The sequence below is a fragment of the Schistocerca serialis genome, chromosome 2, assembly GCF_023864345.2.
Source record: "Schistocerca serialis cubense isolate TAMUIC-IGC-003099 chromosome 2, iqSchSeri2.2, whole genome shotgun sequence".
In the NCBI taxonomy this organism is placed as follows: domain Eukaryota; kingdom Metazoa; phylum Arthropoda; class Insecta; order Orthoptera; family Acrididae; genus Schistocerca; species Schistocerca serialis.
The window spans coordinates 95,179,057-95,197,481 of NC_064639.1; the positions used below are offsets into that span (position 1 = coordinate 95,179,057).

General features: G+C 42.3%; 1 protein-coding gene across 2 annotated transcripts in view; it reads left to right on the forward strand.

Annotated features, from left to right (window-relative positions):
- The first annotated feature begins 534 nt into the window (after positions 1-534).
- LOC126456774 (hemolymph lipopolysaccharide-binding protein-like) overlaps positions 535-18,425 on the forward strand; it is a 37,012-nt gene continuing 19,121 nt past the window's right edge. For both annotated transcript variants that reach the window (XM_050092544.1, XM_050092545.1), the window contains exons 1-3: positions 535-654; positions 16,920-17,053; positions 17,129-17,255. In XM_050092544.1, the coding sequence (XP_049948501.1) occupies positions 642-654; positions 16,920-17,053; positions 17,129-17,255 (274 nt within the window). In that variant the 5' untranslated portion in view covers positions 535-641. The remainder of the gene's footprint in view (positions 655-16,919; positions 17,054-17,128; positions 17,256-18,425) is intronic.

Here is an 18,425-nt window from a genome sequence, read left to right on the forward strand (position 1 = left end):
ATTCACACTCCAGGTGTCGGCAGTGTATTCGCAGCATACTTTGTGGAGCACAAAAAATCTCTGTTTTCGTTGCTGCTTTGCTAAATGCTCCCTCGGCACTGATCTTTCACCTAACTCAATCGACGTACTGCATGTGCTTCAGTGACGCGAATTTTTATGTTTTCGTAGTCGTTTGATCAGGAAGTGGATCATAGTTTCTTCAGTTTCTCCTTTAAGTGCAGAGAGGTCGCTGAGAAAGTGTGCTCGCTTCATTACCGTGAGCAGAGTGGAATTATTTTGTTGTCGGTGACGAGCTTTTCAATTTGCATAATCAATCACCGTAGCGGCTTCAGAGATGCGATGTCTTGGAATCCATTTTGTTTTTTACTTGTTTAGTATTCTACGAAGTCATCAGCGGCATCCTTTCTGCGCCCAAACCGGCTGCATTATCAACAATTACCAACTAATTGTTCGTAGAACGTGCCAGCGATAAATTATGTAACTGTGCCGGCTTTGGAAAAGACGGCGTCGCTCAGATTACGCTATCCCGTCTGCCATAAGGAGTGTTACAGCAACCAGCAGTGCCGAAAGTGGCGAGAGCTGACCCCACAGCTGTCTCTGCAATTCAGTATCCAGTCTTCCGCTGACTCCAGCGCCACGACATGGCCTCCACAGGTACAGTGCGTTACCGGTAGTATTTGGAGGAGTAAATTTTTACAGCTTTTGTTTTAGTGTTGTTCTGTTCGAAGACTGTTGGATGTAGATCTTAACGCTAGTCTACCCTGTGCAACTTTCTACACTCCAGAATAACAACTGCAGCCTACACACATCTCAACCTACTTACTGTATTCGACCCACAGTCTCCGTCCTCACTTTTTACGACACCAGCACTCACCCCATCCTTCTCGTTGGAGGTCATCGGTCTCATCGGATTGTGGAAGTACGGGGAATGAAGTCTGCCGTGCCCTTTCAAAGGAACCATTCCGGCATTTGCCTGGAACGATTTAGGGAAATCACGGAAAACCAGAATCAGGACGGCCGGACGCGGCATTGAACCGTCGTCCTCCCGAATGCGAGTCCAGTGCGATAAGCACTTTTTTTTCTTTTTTTTCTTATGTTAGGGCCTCTCATCACCCCTTCTAGCCCTTCCATTCGCTCTCCTTCATTCGCCTTCTTGGGCGAGCTTCAACGCCCCACTTTTTTTAATTTTTTTAATGGGTTACTAAACTGAATTGCATCTTGAAGACAATGTTAGAAAATTGTAATCCGAATATATTACTGTGAAAATAACTCTCTCTATAATACTGTTGACTGCATCAACGGAACGCAAAATTATTCTTCCATTAGAATTTAAACAAAAATGAGAGAGAAGCAAAAGTAAAAATTAAGAGAGGAAATTAAACTTCTTCAGTGATGCACGTCTTATGCATTACAATAGTTTTTCCCTACTATTCTTGTGCTGTGGCTTCACTCCTGTTACTTTTTGGGAAAACATGCTTTTTCGGGGTTCTGTTGAGGGCTTCACGGCTACCGTATCGGCCCCGGGACACACGAAGTCCCCACCGTACTTCACCCTCAACAGCAATCCACTACTTTGGCAGTCTATCTTGTTCCGTTGATTTCATATTATTTAGGTATTAACAGATGCCTTGTTTCTGAAACAAAATTTGTATCATATTCCCGAACTTCTTTTTATGGTCTTTGTTCCGGTATATTTGAAGTATTCTCGATATTCTTGTAGATTGTCATTGCCTTTGTTGTTGACAACATAATTGACAAAATTTCCGAATAGCCACAAGATGACATTGTTTTTTGTGGTGGAAAGGAAACTTCTTCTGGGAAGAGTATATCGTGTAGTGTGATTTCTCTTCCATCGGTCCGTTTGAGAAAAGCGACTTGCAATACAATGTCATTCCAAATATTCTTGTATCCATTACAGATGAAGCGATGCTTTAAGGAGTCCAAATTGTGACATTTTTGGCACACATTGGTTGCATGTAGTCCTATTGAGTACAGTTCTTCATTGGTACTAATTATGTTGTTGACAACTCTGTACCATGACGCTTGCACTTCCCTAGTCAGTGTTTTGTTATTTATATTAGTTCATACTTTTTTCCCAGTTTATGTTGGGATACTTCAGCTCCATTTTATTTTGGTTTTCGGGTGATTGTAACTTCTCTACATATATTTAATTGTCCTCTTATTTTTGTTTGTTAAAATGCATGTCAAGTAGCTTAATTCTACATAAATACCTTAATATGATTTAGATTGTAATTTATGTTGTGAACTTCTACTGGCGGCTGCATGTTTCCGGGTTTAAAAAGGTGAAATAGAGCGGCAGTTATGCTGTTCGGTTGCGTCTCTATAAGTTTTAGCATTCTTGTAATGAAGACTGCAGTATTTTTCCTCCGAAGGTCTGTCAGCCCTAGGCCTCCGTTTTCGGGTCTCGATGTAGTCGTTCCTACTGCTACTCTAAAAATATGGCCTTTCCATACGTATCGACAGATTGTGCTCATTATAGATTTCGCTATGTCTGGAGGTGTTGGTAAAACCTGAGCGACATATGCAGCTTTCGAAAGAACTGCACAGTTTATTAGTTTAATTCTTTGATTGATATTTAAGTCTCTCGTTTCATGCAGTATTAAGCTGTCTCTGATCTTTCCAAACACCTGTTTCCAATTAGCAGCCGTTGTTCTTAATGGGCAACTGTAAAAAGTTATGCCCAAAGCAGTGCGACGATCCACCCTGTTTGCCCACGGTAGCTGTACATTGACAAGACCCTGTAAATTTAAAAAGGAACTTTTCGTTTCATTTATCCTCGCACCAGTTACCCTGCTATAAAGCAATAACTTGTCCGTTAGCTGGGCACAGTCATCATCGCTCCTTACTAGAACTCCCACATCGTCAGCGTATGCATTTGCAACCGTCTTCAGCCCAGCTATTGTTACGCCTTCTAAGGTTGTGTTCAAAAGCCATAAAAGGGGTTCCAGAGAAATCACATAAAACAACATGGACAGGGGACTTCCCTGAGGAACTCCACTAGATATCAATACTTCATTAGTATATTGTCCATTGATTGAGATTTTGGTTCGTATGCCTCTGACGATGTTCATTAAAACCGCTAAGTTGCCGTCATTCAAACCTATGTGTTTCAAGGTTCTGAACAGATATCCGTAGTTAACTCTGTCAAACGCTTTAGTAAAATCAATGAAGGCAATGCCTCCATTCGCTGACGATGATGAGAAAATAGAAATAATGTCTCGATATTCACATACAGTCTTAAAAATGGTACATCGAGGGAGACACGTTTGGTGGCATCCAATGACTTTTTCTAAAATCGGTCCCATTCGTTCTTTAATTGCACGCGCAACTACCTTGTAATCTGAGTTCATTAGACTGATCGAGCTCATTTTAGTAATATCTTTCGTGTCCGTACTCCTTCCCTTTGGAAGTAGTACAGTTACACTTTCCTTGAAAGCATCAGGAATTTCCTCTCCCCTCAAGACGTCATAAACTACTTCCGTGAATTGGAAACCTAAGGTGCCAAAAGGTCCTATAAAACTCCACAGGCAGGCCGTCTGGGCCGGGAGACTTTCGTGAAGGTGAAAATTTGAGTATATCAAAAACCTCGTCATTCGTAATTTCTGACGTTAAACCTCTGTTCTCCTCCTCTGTAACAACTGCCTCTATTCAGGAGTTCTGTAAAAACTCTTGTACTGAGTTGTCGGCAGTAGCATTTCCATAATATAATTGCTGAAAAAATCTATGTGCTTCATTTAAGATATCTGTTAGGACTCTGTTATCTTCCGTTCTGAGGCTGGCAATAAAATTTCTTCTTCTGTTTTTTGTGTGTTGTATCAAGCGGTAGATGAAGGTGTTTTCTGCCTCCACCGTCGTTCTAGTGTGTGATTTGATTTGTAATCCATCCAAATGCACCCTCTTGATACATATCATTTTGGCTTTAACATTTTTAATATTGATAAAGACGTCTTGAGACACTGGTTGGTCGTAAAGGTCTCTTGAGCAAGAGTAGTAAAACTCCATTGTGTCTTGACCACAGTGCCCTTTTTTTGGCGTAAGATATCAGCGCTGCTGTTATCTTTTTCTTAGCGCCCATAATCCACCATTCAATAGTTGTTCTGTGTTTAGTACGCATCCTTAAAACAGACTGCCAAGTTTCTTGCATCTTTAAAGCTAGAGCGTTTTCATAGAGGGTATTGATATTTAATATCCATAGTGAGCGACCCCAATATGTCTTCTGACTGGTTAATTTGATGCTGCACCTCACTCCGAGGTGGTCAGAGAAGGCAGCCGGTATCACCTCGATACTACTGATTTTGGTGTCTAAAGTGGGGGTCACATATATTCTGTCGATTCTGATCTGTGTAGCACCAGTGCTATATGTGAAGCGAACCAGCGTCGGATATTTTATTTCCCACGCGTCAAACCACTTTATGTTTGTGACCAACGCCTGCAGTTCTTGGGAAAAGTTAAAATTTGGTCGCTGATCCTTTTTATTTAAAACGCAGTTAAGATCTCCACCAATAACAATTTCTGCAGGGTTTTCTTCGAGTAGAAATAAAATGTCACTTTTAAAAAAGGCTGCCCTTTCTCGTCTCGCATTGTTGCCTGATGGTGCGTAAAGGTTTATAAAAGTGGTGTTAAAAATTTTGCAACTAATTCCCCTCCCCGACTCTAAAAGGCACACGTTTGCCATCTCGATCCCTTCTTTGGCAAGAATGGCTGTTCCACACGCGTTTTCTGGAGCCACATTCAACACCTCATTGTACCCTGAAACATACAATTCTTTGACATTAACTTCCTGCAGGAAGGCGATATCTGTATCTGACTGATACAGAAAGTACTTCAGTGCAGCTACCTTTGCTTGACTCTGAATTTTGTTTATGTTTAGGGTGGTCACGTTATATGTATGTTCCACTGTGAGACGCTACAAGACAGTAAATAGTGGACGCGTTATTGGAGCCGCGTACAATAACTTCTGTTTAGATATATATAGTGTTATTTTATTTTAGTTTCATTCCATTGACGGTTTTCCTTCTTTTTTTCTTTTTTTCTTTCTTGTTAGAGTTCAGTGTGACAATTTTTAATAAAAAAATTCTTCCTCAAAAACCCCTTCCGCCCCCATTGCATCGGTCTGATCCTCCTTTTCGTCCGCCCAGTTAAATCGTGGCGCGGTGATGTGGTGTCTATGTCCTTGTCCAAGTCGGGTTTCATTGTCCATATCTGATGTCGTATTGTCATGCAAGGGTTCAAATGTTCCGTGTGGCGTGTCAGCCCGTTCTTGTTTCTTGTTCCGATCCGAAGACTCGCCGACCGCTTCCTTTTGTGTATTTTTGTCCTTCTTTTCGGTCTCCTGTATCTTCCTTAGCCGCTCTCTTAAAGAAGGGGCCAAGTTCTCTGCAGCTTGATGCGCTCTTCGTCCCTTTTAATTTTTTGATGATTTCCCTGAAATCGTCGGTGAAACCTTTGGTGAACTTCCTGGCGACTCCATGGAAGGTCGAGGAGAAGTCACCTGTCCCGCCTTCGTGGCGGAAGATTTTTCAGCTCCGTTAATTTCGGAGTGGGCTGTTGCTGCTGTTTCTACGACACGTGAGATGGGTGGTGTCATTGGTTCGTCTTCTTGCGCCCCCCCCCCCCCCCCCCGCCTTTTCCTTTGACGTTTCGTGAAACTGACTGTGGTGTCCTGTCATCCGTATGGTCGTCAGTTATTTGTTGCATCTCTTCCTCTTTATGTCCATCCACTGTAGTTCTCTCTGGGATGTTGGTCCTGTCGTGTGTAACTACTGCTTCGTATTCTACCATGTCTACATCAGGTATTATCGATTAAGCTTGTCGCCCGTTGGAAGAGTTGTCAGACTCAGAGTGCAAGCGTGGTGCGCCCTCAGTGACGTCATTACTGGCCAGATTCTGATTGTCATCGTTAGTCAACTCCGCGGTGCTTCCCGTTTCCGTGCGCGCGTCGGAAGGTCCCGCCTGCTCGGCCATATTCTGTTGATAGGGGGCCCGGCTAGCTGCCGCGGCAGCGTACGTCACTTGCATGCTAACAACTTGTCCTGGGACAGCCGCCTCGTTAGTCGGTAACTGAGGAACCCGCCTTCTACTGCATTCACTTCTGACGTGCCCTGTGGCGTCACATAACGCACAAGTCCGTGGCTGCCCATCATAAATTATGAGAGCGCGATGGCCACAGATATTCAAGTAAGATGGGATATGTCGTACGAGCTCAATCCGTCTAACTCCATTCAAAACCGGAAACATATATTGCTCCGACCATTTTTCTGCAATATTAGTTACAACCCTGCCATAGGGCTGAAGAGCAGCATTGATTGCTCCGGTAGGGACCTCGAACGGCAGTTCGAAAACTCTCACTGTTCGAATGCCTAGCCCAGCATGGGAAACAAGAACGTCACTAACGGTTCCGTCTGCATGATTAAATTTCATTTTGCCACCACACTTGTCAACTATCGAGGATCACAAATCAGAGGAAATCAATTTCAAAAAGACAGAATTGGAAACAAAAGAAAGATGAACGCCAACAATTTCGTCTCCTGTGATCTTAACTGTTTCTGAAAGCCACCTTTTGATCTTAAAAGCCTTCGGTCTTTTGCAGGTCCAGTCAAAGGTGAATCTAACCGTATCTCTTCTTTCACAGTTAATTTCGTTCATTTTGTCATTTTAAATCACTGAAAGATGCAAAGTAAACAAAGCGCTCTACCGACCTTCGTAACAGCCACACAGCCGCCGTGTACGCCAGCCCTCCTAGCGCTGCCGCCACACGTCCGTCCAGCTCTGCGGCCGAGCAGCGAATAGTGTCCACTGAGCAGCCTCGCTCGGTACCCTTCTCGTCTCTCTGCTTCCAAAGAGATGATTCCTTGATGCCTCACGGATTCATTATATAAATAGTTACTCAGTATGCCCATCATATCTTCAGCATTATATTGTAGCACCACATTACAAAATATTTTAATATTGTCTGCACTGTTTATTGGCCATATTTCATATGTGTACAATGTTACACTCGATACAGGTACCTCCAGAAAATATTTCCTGATATTTACATTTCTATACTTTTTTGACAAATTTACCTTTGCTAGCTACGCTTTTATTGTTATTTCCAGTCTGCGTTTTATATTCTCTCTTCCTAAACTAATGTAATTTATTTTGCTGTCCAAAGACTACCTACAGCGTTTCATATACTAATTTCCTCATTATCGACTGATATAATTTGATCACATACAATTATCCCTGTCTTACTTCCGTTCATGTTCATGTTTTAACACATCTCCAGGACAAAATCCATTCCGTTCAAGTGGTCTTAAAATTGCTTTATTGTCTCTGACATAATTACGATTTCATCATCAAGCCAAGACGTTTCTTCTTCCCCCATTGACATCAAAATCCCTTTCAAAAATTCTCCTTACTTTCTTTGACAGTCTGTTCAGCGTGCAGACTGAGTAGTACCGTGGATAGATTAGAACACTGTCGCACAACAACACCAACTGCTGATTCCCTTTCATAGCTTTCATCTCTAATAACTGCAGTCTACTTACTGCACAAGTTGCAGATAAACTTTCGCTAACTACACTCCTGGAAATTGAAATAAGAACACCGTGAATTCATTGTCCCAGGAAGGGGAAACTTTATTGACACATTCCTGGGGTCAGATACATCACATGATCACACTGACAGAACCACAGGCACATAGACACAGGCAACAGAGCATGCACAATGTCGGCACTAGTACAGTGTATATCCACCTTTCGCAGCAATGCAGGCTGCTATTCTCCCATGGAGACGATCGTAGAGATGCTGGATGTAGTCCTGTGGAACGGCTTGCCATGCCATTTCCACCTGGCGCCTCAGTTGGACCAGCGTTCGTGCTGGACGTGCAGACCGCGTGAGACGACGCTTCATCCAGTCCCAAACATGCTCAATGGGGGACAGATCCGGAGATCTTGCTGGCCAGGGTAGTTGACTTACACCTTCTAGAGCACGTTGGGTGGCACGGGATACATGCGGACGTGCATTGTCCTGTTGGAACAGCAAGTTCCCTTGCCGGTCTAGGAATGGTAAAACGATGGGTTCGATGACGGTTTGGATGTACCGTGCACTATTCAGTGTCCCCTCGACGATCACCAGTGGTGTACGGCCAGTGTAGGAGATCGCTCCCCACACCATGATGCCGGGTGTTGGCCCTGTGTGCCTCGGTCGTATGCAGTCCTGATTGTGGCGCTCACCTGCACGGCGCCAAACACGCATACGACCATCATTGGCACCAAGGCAGAAGCGACTCTCATCGCTGAAGACAACACGTCTCCATTCGTCCCTCCATTCACGCCTGTCGCGACACCACTGGAGGCGGGCTGCACGATGTTGGGGCGTGAGCGGAAGACGGCCTAACGGTGTGCGGGACCGTAGCCCAGCTTCATGGAGACGGTTGCGAATGGTCCTCGCCGATACCCCAGGAGCAACAGTGTCCCTAATTTGCTGGGAAGTGGCGGTGCCGTCCCCTACAGCACTGCGTAGGATCCTACGGTCTTGGCGTGCATCCGTGCGTCGCTGCGGTCCGGTCCCAGGTCGACGGGCACGTGCACCTTCCGCTGACCACTGGCGACAACATCGATGTACTGTGGAGACCTCACGCCCCACGGTTGAGCAATTCGGCGGTACGTCCACCCGGCCTCCCGCGTGCCCACTATACGCCCTCGCTCAAAGTCCGTCAACTGCACATACGGTTCACGTCCACGCTGTCGCGGCATGCTACCAGTGTTAAAGACTGCGATGGAGTTCCGTATGCCACGGCAAACTGGCTGACACTGACGGCGGCGGTGCACAAATGCTGCGCAGCTAGCGCCATTCGACGGCCAACACCGCGGTTCCTGGTGTGTCCGCTGTGCCGTGCGTGTGATCATTGCTTGTACAGCCCTCTCGCAGTGTCCGGAGCAAGTATGGTGGGTCTGACACACCGGTGTCAATGTGTTCTTTTTTCCATTTCCAGGAGTGTATATTTTCTCCATACTGTCTTGTGAATGTCAAATAATGTAGTTCAGTCAACATTGCCAAAAGTTTTCTCTGTATCTATGCTAATTGTGTCGAATTCTACTAGTATTTCGACTCTTCTGTAAATAAAGCGTGTCAGTGTATTCGTACCTGTCAGTACCCGCCTTGTTTGGAATTGCAATTTCATTACATTCTTCTTGAAGTCTGCGCCTATTTCGCCCGCCTCATGTATCTTGCACACCAGGTAGAAAAATTTGGTCATATCTGGCCCTCCCAAGGATAACAGTAACTTTTAGGGAATTTCGTCCACTCCATAGACCTTGTTTCCACTTGGGTCTTGCGGTAGTCTGTCAAATCCTACTCATAGTATCGTACGTCTCTTCCGATCTTCACTTGCGTCCTCTTTGCAGTGTTCAAGACGATATTAATGAACCCGTAATCTATGGAGATTCACTCGAGAATGTGAAGACAATCAAGATATTACAAGTAACAGTTTATATGTCGTATCATTTGCAACACATTAGAGGAAATTATATTTGCACGTTGCTCGAAATTTTTATTCAGTAAACAGAACTTGTTCTAGAAGTGCTTTTAAGTATTTTAAACAATGTGGTTAATATCTCATGTAGTGACCCCAAAGTATTTATTCAGCATTATAGCAATGAATTCTGTACAGACGTAAAGTTCTTTGTGACGTCTTTAAGTCACTCCATAAAATACATTTGAAAACGCCATTAAACGTGACTTGTGTTAGAGGTGCAACCATCTTCGTGAAAGCCAAAATTTCGATTCCTTTTCAATCTGTTCTCCCTTCGCTTCGTTGTACAACAACGTAGTAGTTAAATTAAATCAGGATATTTTTACCTGTTGATTGCCTAATAATTCTAAACCTACTATCCGTCGTGAAAAAGGAATTCGTATCCTATTCACACTTACATATTTTTCGCTTATAATGTTCAGGTAAGACCTCATGTACGGAAACTCTGCTTTCCTGTATAACAAAGAGTATGAAATAGGTTGAGCGAATAGGAATAAAATCTGAAGTTCGTGTATTCAGTATTAGGACTGAAATTATGTTCTTTTGAAACGCGTAATGTCTGTCAGTCCCTGAACACATTTAAAAAATGTACACCATGCCTAAACAAATCATTATTAAACTTAGAAAATGTTGTAGTGGTTACTAGTTGTCTAGTTAGGGCATCTACCTAGGACTTTTATGAACAATAGCTTCATCTACATCTACTATTCACAATAAAGTGCCTGGCAGAGGGTTCAATGAAACACCTTCAATCTGTCTCTCTACCGTTCCACTCTCGAAAGGCACGCGGGAAAAACAAGGGCTTAAATTTTTCTGGGCGAGTCCTAATTTTTCTTATTTTACGGTGATGATCATTTCTCTCTATGTAGGTGGATGCCAACAGAATGCTTTCGCAATCAGAGGAGAAAACTGGTGATTGCAATTACATGAGAAGTTCCCGTCGCAACGTAAAACGCCTTTGTTTTAGAGATCGGCACTCCCATTCACGTATAATGTCTGTGACACTATCTCCCCTATTTCGCGATAATACAAAACGAGCTGCCCATCTTTGTACTTTTTCGATGTCATCCGTCAGTCCCACCTGATGCGGATCCCACACCGCACAGCAATACTCCAGAGTAGGGCGGACAAGCGTGGTGTAAGCAGTCTCTTTAGTAGACCTGTTGCACCTTCTAAGTGTTCTGCCAATGAGTCGCTGTCTTTAGTTTGCTCTACCCACAATATTATCTATGTGATCGTTCCAATTTAGGTTATTTGTAATTGTTATCCCCAAGTATTTAGCTGATTTTATCGCCTTCAGATTTGTGTGAGTTATCGCGTAATCGAAATTTAGCTGATTTCTTTTAGTACTCATTTGAATAACTTCACACTTTTTCTTATTCAGGGTCAGTTGCTACTTTTCGACCAATATAGATATCTCATCTAAATTATTTTGCAGTAGTTTTGATCATCTGATGACTTTACAAGACGCTAAATGACAGCATCATCTGCAAACAATCTAACACGGCTACTCAGATTGTCTCTTATGTCGTTAATATTTATCAAGAACAACAGAGGGCCTATAACACTTCCTTGGGGAACGCCGGATATTACTTCTGTTTTACTCGATGACTTTCCGTCTATTACTACGAACTGTAACCTTTGTGACAGGAAATCACGAATCCAGTCGCACAACTGAGGCGATACTCCGTAGGCACGCAGTTTGGTTAGAAGACGCTTGTGAGGAACGGTGTCGAAAGCCTACTGGAAATCTGCATCACAGCACGTCTACGTTAGTAACTTAAGTCTCAGACAGATAACGGGGTAACGTAGGAAAATGTATTAGACACACTGACCTCTGTGCAAATAGGTGACTCGCCGCTCCGACTAGCCATCACAGGTAAACCATTTAAAAGATACATAAAAGATGAATTACATTAAAAATCATTAAGACAACATGAGGAAACAGATAAGAATGGTCGTTCTTAACATGCAGTAAAAAGCATAGCGAGGTTACAAGTCATTTAAATTGAGAGGTACAAACGGTTGTTTTAGCTATATGATATAAACCATTGGTTAAGAAAATAGACAAGCTACAAATCATTTGAAAAGAGAGGAAATACAGTCAAAAGACAATCTGTTTCCAAGATAAAGCTGATCATTTAGCAGATATTTGTACCCCGGACGACAATGCTTATACATTTCTCTCCGAACTAAAACATTCATTTTGCACCTTGTATCCATTAAGTGTAAGATTTCCACAATAAGCAACGAAAGCGGTGGGGTAAGTGCTTTTCGGCTTTAAGATTTACTTCGGACGGTCTCGCGTTCTTTATTCAGTAAATGATCACGGAACCGAGTCTTAAATGCCCTTGTTATTTGTCCTATATAAAAGCTTGGGCATACGCTGCACTGAACTTTTATACCCCTGACTGTAGATACTCATCAATACGATGTCTCTCGTTACGTATAAAAAGAGTAGTGAGATTATTAGTGGTGATCGCCACACTGAAGTTTTTTTTAAGCTTTTATACAGGACAAACAGGAAGGGCGTTTAAGACTCAGTTCCGTGAACATTTATTGAATGAAGAACGCGAGACTGCTTACGAGTCAACTCTGTACAACATTTTAAGGCTGAAAAGCACTTACACCCACAGCTTTCCTTATTTAATATGTAGATCTTGCACATAATGGATAAAGGGTGCAAAATGAATATTTTAGAACAGATAGAAATTTATAAGCATTTCCGTTCTAGCTCCAAAGATCTGCTGAATGATCAGCTCTCTCTCTCTTGTAATCACGTTGTTTTTTTATTGTATTTCCTCTCTTTTCAAATGATTTGTAACTTACCTATTTGCTTAACCAGTGTTTTATATCACAAAGTTCAAATGGTTCAAATGGCTCTGAGCACTATGAGACTCAACTGCTGAGGTCATTAGTCCCCTAGAACTTAGAACTAGTTAAACCTAACTAACCTAAGGACATCACAAACATCCATGCCCGAGGCAGGTTCAAATGATTCAAATGGCTCTGAGCACTATGGGACTTAACATCTGTGGTCATCAGTCCCCTAGAACTTAGAACTACTTAAACCTAACTAACCTAAGGACATCACACACATCCATGCCCGAGGCAGGATTCGAACCTGCGACCGTAGCAGTCGCACGGTTCCGGACTGAGCGCCTGAACGGCCCGAGGCAGGAGTCGATCCTGCGACCGTAGCGGTCTTGCGGTTCCAGACTGCAGCGCCTTTAACCGCACGGCCACTTCGGCCGGCTATATAACAAAGTTGAAACGACCATTTGTACTTATCAATTCAAATGACTTATAACTCGCTATTTGCTTAATGCTTTTTACTGCATGTTATGAACGACCATTTGCATCTGTTCGCTCCATATTTTTTAAATATTTCGTCTGTGATGGCTAGTCGGAGTCGCAGGCCACCTAAGTGTATAGTAGTCAGTGTGCCTAAAACGTTTTCGTTCGTTACGCCGTTATCGGGTTAAGGTTTTAAGTTACTAACGTAGATGCGTTGTTATGTACGAGAACTACAGGCAGAGGTCCTAAACGGAGAGACGACCTGTAAATACGCACTGGGACCTCGCGCTCGCCAACGAGTCGGATGATTCAGCCGGGCCGGGCCCACTTATTCGCCTCACTGAACTGTTACAAACTCGTCTGATCCCGAACGATGTCAAGATTTTCTTGATGCTTTCCTGAGAGTTCTACTCCAAGAGACGTGCCTGTTTCTGGAGGAGACGGGGCATTCCGAGAAATGAGTGTAGACGACTAGTGAAGCTCTCAAGCGAATGGAATATGCGTAGCCGGGAGTAGGACTGTTGCTAGTCAACCGAAGCTTTCGCTATCGGGCGTTCGTCTTTGACCCGTTATGTAATGATGTCATACTTTGGCGGCGTACTTAACACATGGAAATGGAGGAGATGCGTGACACCCTAGCACATTAACTTTCCTTTCTGAAGTACGGTCTATTGTCGGAATATATTAAACGCGAAAACTCCATGAAAATGCGTAAGCTGTCTCATTCCCGTGGCAGTTATAATTTTATGCTGCTGTGTCAACAGGAGACCTGAATCGACTAGTCGGCGGGGAACCTAATTTGAAAACGCTAGGGAGGCCACGCGAGATCCTTTACTTGACTTATCGTTGAAACACTTCTCTCGCGAGGTGGGTGCCAGAAATCCTACAGTTAAAAAACGATTGAGAAGGTTTATATTTTTATTTATGTTAGGTTGATTATTGTTAGCCCGCATCTCGTGGTCGTGCGGTAGCGTTCTCGCTACCCACTCCCGGGTTCCCGGGTTCGATTCCCGGCGGGGTCATGGATTTTCTCTGCCTCGTGATGGCTGGGTGTTGTGTGCTGTCCTTAGGTTAGTTAGGTTTAAGTAGTTCTAAGTTCTAGGGGACTGATGACCATAGATGTTAAGTCCCATAGTGCTCATAGCCATTTTTTTGATTATTGTTATTACAGAAGGAGTGTTGTTATGCTTTTTAAACTTTATTTGACAATTGTCAGTTGGGTAGATATTTATTTGTAATCGTTCTTGAGTTGGTTGGAATGTATATTAGCCGACGTCCTTACTGCAGTGGTAACACCGTTTCCAGTCGGCTCAACGAAATAAACGCTGTCGGGCTTGGTTAGCACTTGGATGGGTCACCGCCGAGTGCTGTTGGAAAACGGGGTCCACTCGGACCTTTTCAGGCCAGTCTCTTGAGGAGCTCCTTGACTGAGAAGTAGCAGCACCAGTCACGAAAACTGATAGCGGCTGGGAGAGCAGGGTGCGTACCACGGGCCCCTACGCATCCAGTGATGGCCTCTGGGTTTAGGATGACACGGCGACCGGTCGGTACCATTGGTTCTTCAGGGCTGGTCTTAGGGTGTTTGTTTGGTTTTTGGAATGCATATTGATAATGTTAAACATTTTTTATTTCTTGTTTGTCGCTAGCCTATGTTGTTTGTGCCATGGTGTTTTTATCCGTGAGTATATGTGCTGTTACAATGTGTGCTACCAGTCGTACTTCGTGAATGGCTTCTGTTTCCGTTGTAGCTGTTGCTTGTTGGTGGCTGTTGTGAAATTAATTTTAGCAACGCAGAACATATAGTACCGCTACAGCGCGATTAATTCCTGTTGCAAAAGATTTTAACTGGCCTGAAATTAATGCTCAGGTAATGGCACCATTTCTACGTGCGCCGTTCGGATTTTACATGCAAAAACTGCCATCCTCTTTCAAATTTTACGTTTAAAAACCGTCACCCATAAATAACGCTGGACTGGAGCGAAAGTGATGGTTGAAATTAGGTCCACTTTCGCTTTAAGACAAGTTTTATCCGTTTGAAAGTGTCTTGGTTGTTTCGATATTACGTTCGGAATACGGTTTCCTTGGAGGTTTTTGAACAGCGCCACTTCTATAGACTACTTTAAACTTGTACAAATCAGTTCTGACTTTGCACTAAGGTAGAGAAATGGATAAAGTCGAAACTATTTCGTTTATCTCATAATCTCTGTCCGTTGTGGACATACGATGGCTTAAAGTAGAGCTAAATGAACAGAAACAGTTTAAAGTGAATCAAATAAATAATGAAGTATTACAATATAATTGCAAACTCGTTTTAAAATATCTAGACTAATTCGGATTATAAGTGCAAAAAACAGATCTACGTTTCAGAGTTTTGCGATTCGGTTCAACTTTTGTAAGAAGACAGACAAATACATATATTTTGTGGTCGTTCTGTTATTTCGTGAAAGCTATATCCATTGCTACGATATAAGCAACATTGTTCGGAAGACAATAAAAGACCTACACCAGATAAGACTTCGTCCGAGTCAACAAAAATCTGCTTCGTCTGCCAAGATATGGCAGTCAGACGTCAAAAATATCGTTGGGAAAATTGGGAACCAGAATGAAAAATTGTAGCGAAAAAAGGCGAATATGTCCTGGGCACAGTTAGGGATGAAAAAGAATGGAATTGGTCCTTTGACTCATCTGACAGCTTCGAAGACATTTAAATCAGAAAATTTTAACACATTCGCGCTTTTTTTTAAGTTTTAACCCTACTTGCCCACCGCAGTGAACTCTCTTAGACCCATCCCCCGTTAAATGTATGGTGAGGTGTGTAAGGGCAAATAGACAAAAATTTATATGCTTCCAGAGAATGGGATGCATCTTCAATAGGTACTATCGCGGATGAGGATACATGCACCCTAAGCATTACTGACACATGTCATATTGCACTGCATGACAACAGCCATGTTGGAAGACAGGATGGGCTACAGTCTGGAACCGCGCGACCGCTACGGTCGCAGGTTCGAATCCTGCCTCGGTCATGGATGTGTGTGATGTCCTTAGGTTAGTTAGGTTTAAGTAGTTCTAAGTTCTAGCAGTTAAGTCCCACAGTGCTCTGAACCATTTGAATTTGGAAGACAGGATGGAATGTGTTATGTTATACGACAAGACGTAACGTATATGTTACACTACTTGACATGATGCATATTAGTACAGGACATGGGTATTCATATCAACAAAAAAAGCGCGAATAATTCAAAATCTATTGATTTAAATATCTTTGCAACTGTCAGATAAGACGAGATGCTAGTTCCTCTTTTTTTACACCCCTAACACTGGCTAGGACTTATTCGTCTTTTGTGTGCTATGTTAGGAGCATTTTTCGTTCTGGTACGAGCAGTGTATCTATCGTTTTGCATTTTTTATTTATCGTTCGACAACCTATGCCCGATCAAAGAAGACTGCGAAAGTGAAAATGAAACAGATTCGCAAGTTTTCAATGACCAGTTTCACGAAAGAGTGAATTTCTTTTGTCGGAATTAAAAATTGTTTTAACAACTAAAATTATTACCACTTTCCCCTGGGCTGCCAAACAACAATAGCTATATTTGAAGAAGTACTGTACTGTCTGTACACTGCCATTCGTAATGGGACGTGTAGAAGTCTCTGCCAAAACATGATATAGTGCAACACATGAATTTGAAGAGATTAACATTGTGATGATGCTTGTATTCTGTATTCTGTACATAAATATACAGCGTTTACCTACAAGAAGTTCATTCTCCTAATGGCATTGAATATTGAATGTACAGGATGTAGGGACTGCGAGAGATTATCCACATCTTGCTGAGGGCATCTAAAGCAGGATATAAATCACTAATTATGCGTTCCTCGTCTTGATGGATACTGCAGTAGTCGAAGTAACTGGAACAAGGCACTGTCTCCAGAGTCAAATTCTTCTGCTCTTCCAGCAGTTCACACACCTGCTGGTTCTGTACTATGAGGACCCTATATCTCAAATATATAAGTTCTGAATGCACTCTGCTCAAATCAGCGGTACTGTTAAGAGTCCTTCACTTGCTATCACTTTCTTTTTCAGCGTTTGTGCTGAATGCTGGAGTAATTGCATTAGCTCTAACAGTTGGGATTCCGATATTTCCAACGTTGGCAGATCAGACACCGTGTACTGCAGAAACAACTTATCCTTATGGGAACGCAGCAATAATTGTCAAAGTAAGTGATGTAATGTGTACTCTGATTAAAGTTAATAGTGAAGTGACTATTCCAGTTCATCTGTTCCATTTACAGACAACCGTTACATGCAGTCCAGATCATGATGGCCACAAAGCAAGCATCTGTTCGAAATACGATGTGGAGGTCACGAATCATATTAAAATAGAGCACCACAGTCAGGAGACAGAGGCGGTGACGACAGGTAAGAGGAACTCAGCTCTTTATGATCGCCAACGCTCTTTAAGCAATAAGGTATTATAGACATTTTTAATAAAAATAACTATTATTAAATTAATTTGCCGCGTGTAGTTGTCTGCACAAAGTACGTGGCACATCCACAGAAAAGTGTGTTTCTCATTATCGTGTTATTTATAGTTACAACCTACAATACAATTCTCATATTTATTGACTTATTTTGCCCTTACTTTGCAGCTCTGTGCCACACGTGTAAATATTCCAGTGCTCTTACACAGTTTGTATAAAATTTCTTGTTCTGGTCGTGAGCATAAGCCTACTGGAGAACAGACAGCCACTCGCAAACTCGCAACTGATAACACTCGTAAGCTTCTTGAACAAACTGCTTAGAGAGCTTCACCTACCATGTCCTTCCCCTGATTATAAAGATACCAATCTGGTAAAGAAAAATATGCATTATTTTGAGGAGGTGATGGTTGACAGTTTTTAGGATACGTACACAGCTATATTACTGAAAAAGTTACGACACAACCGGTTATATTCGTTAACAAAATATATTTTGTTCTCTGCAACACAACAGAAAACCAAAGTACATCATAAACGAAAACTGTAAATGTAGTAGTCAACAAGACCTCCTCCTACTTTAGTGACGAGCCACATGACAAAACTGCGTTAACAAGCGACCAGTAGTATAGAACACCTCGTCAAAGGTGTGGTAACGACTGGAACCAGTCGTGTAACAAATTTTTGAGTAATACAGGTTTGTGCAATAATCAGTTTTTAGGAAGGATAAACATGTTCAAACAAACTGAGGTTACTAGATTTGATCTGAAATTGTTTAATTACTAATACATGAAAAACAATTTACATTTCCAACTGTTAGTAAACCCTGGAATTACAGATTCCTACCTCAAGAGCAATATTTTCTTGATTTATCAGCTCCATAGTAATAAAATAAGAGGTACAAAATTTGTAAATGAACTAAAATTGTGATTTGTGTGCTATAAGGTACATATCCAGTTGTATAAATGTCAGGCTCCATATAAAGCACACAGTACAAACCCCAGATATTTATAAAATTAAATAAATATATTTTTCTGAAATATGAGCTTATCGAAACTATTTTGACTAGTGGCTTGTCTCTTACAGTATTCGATCTTCCACTTCAGTTTCTTGT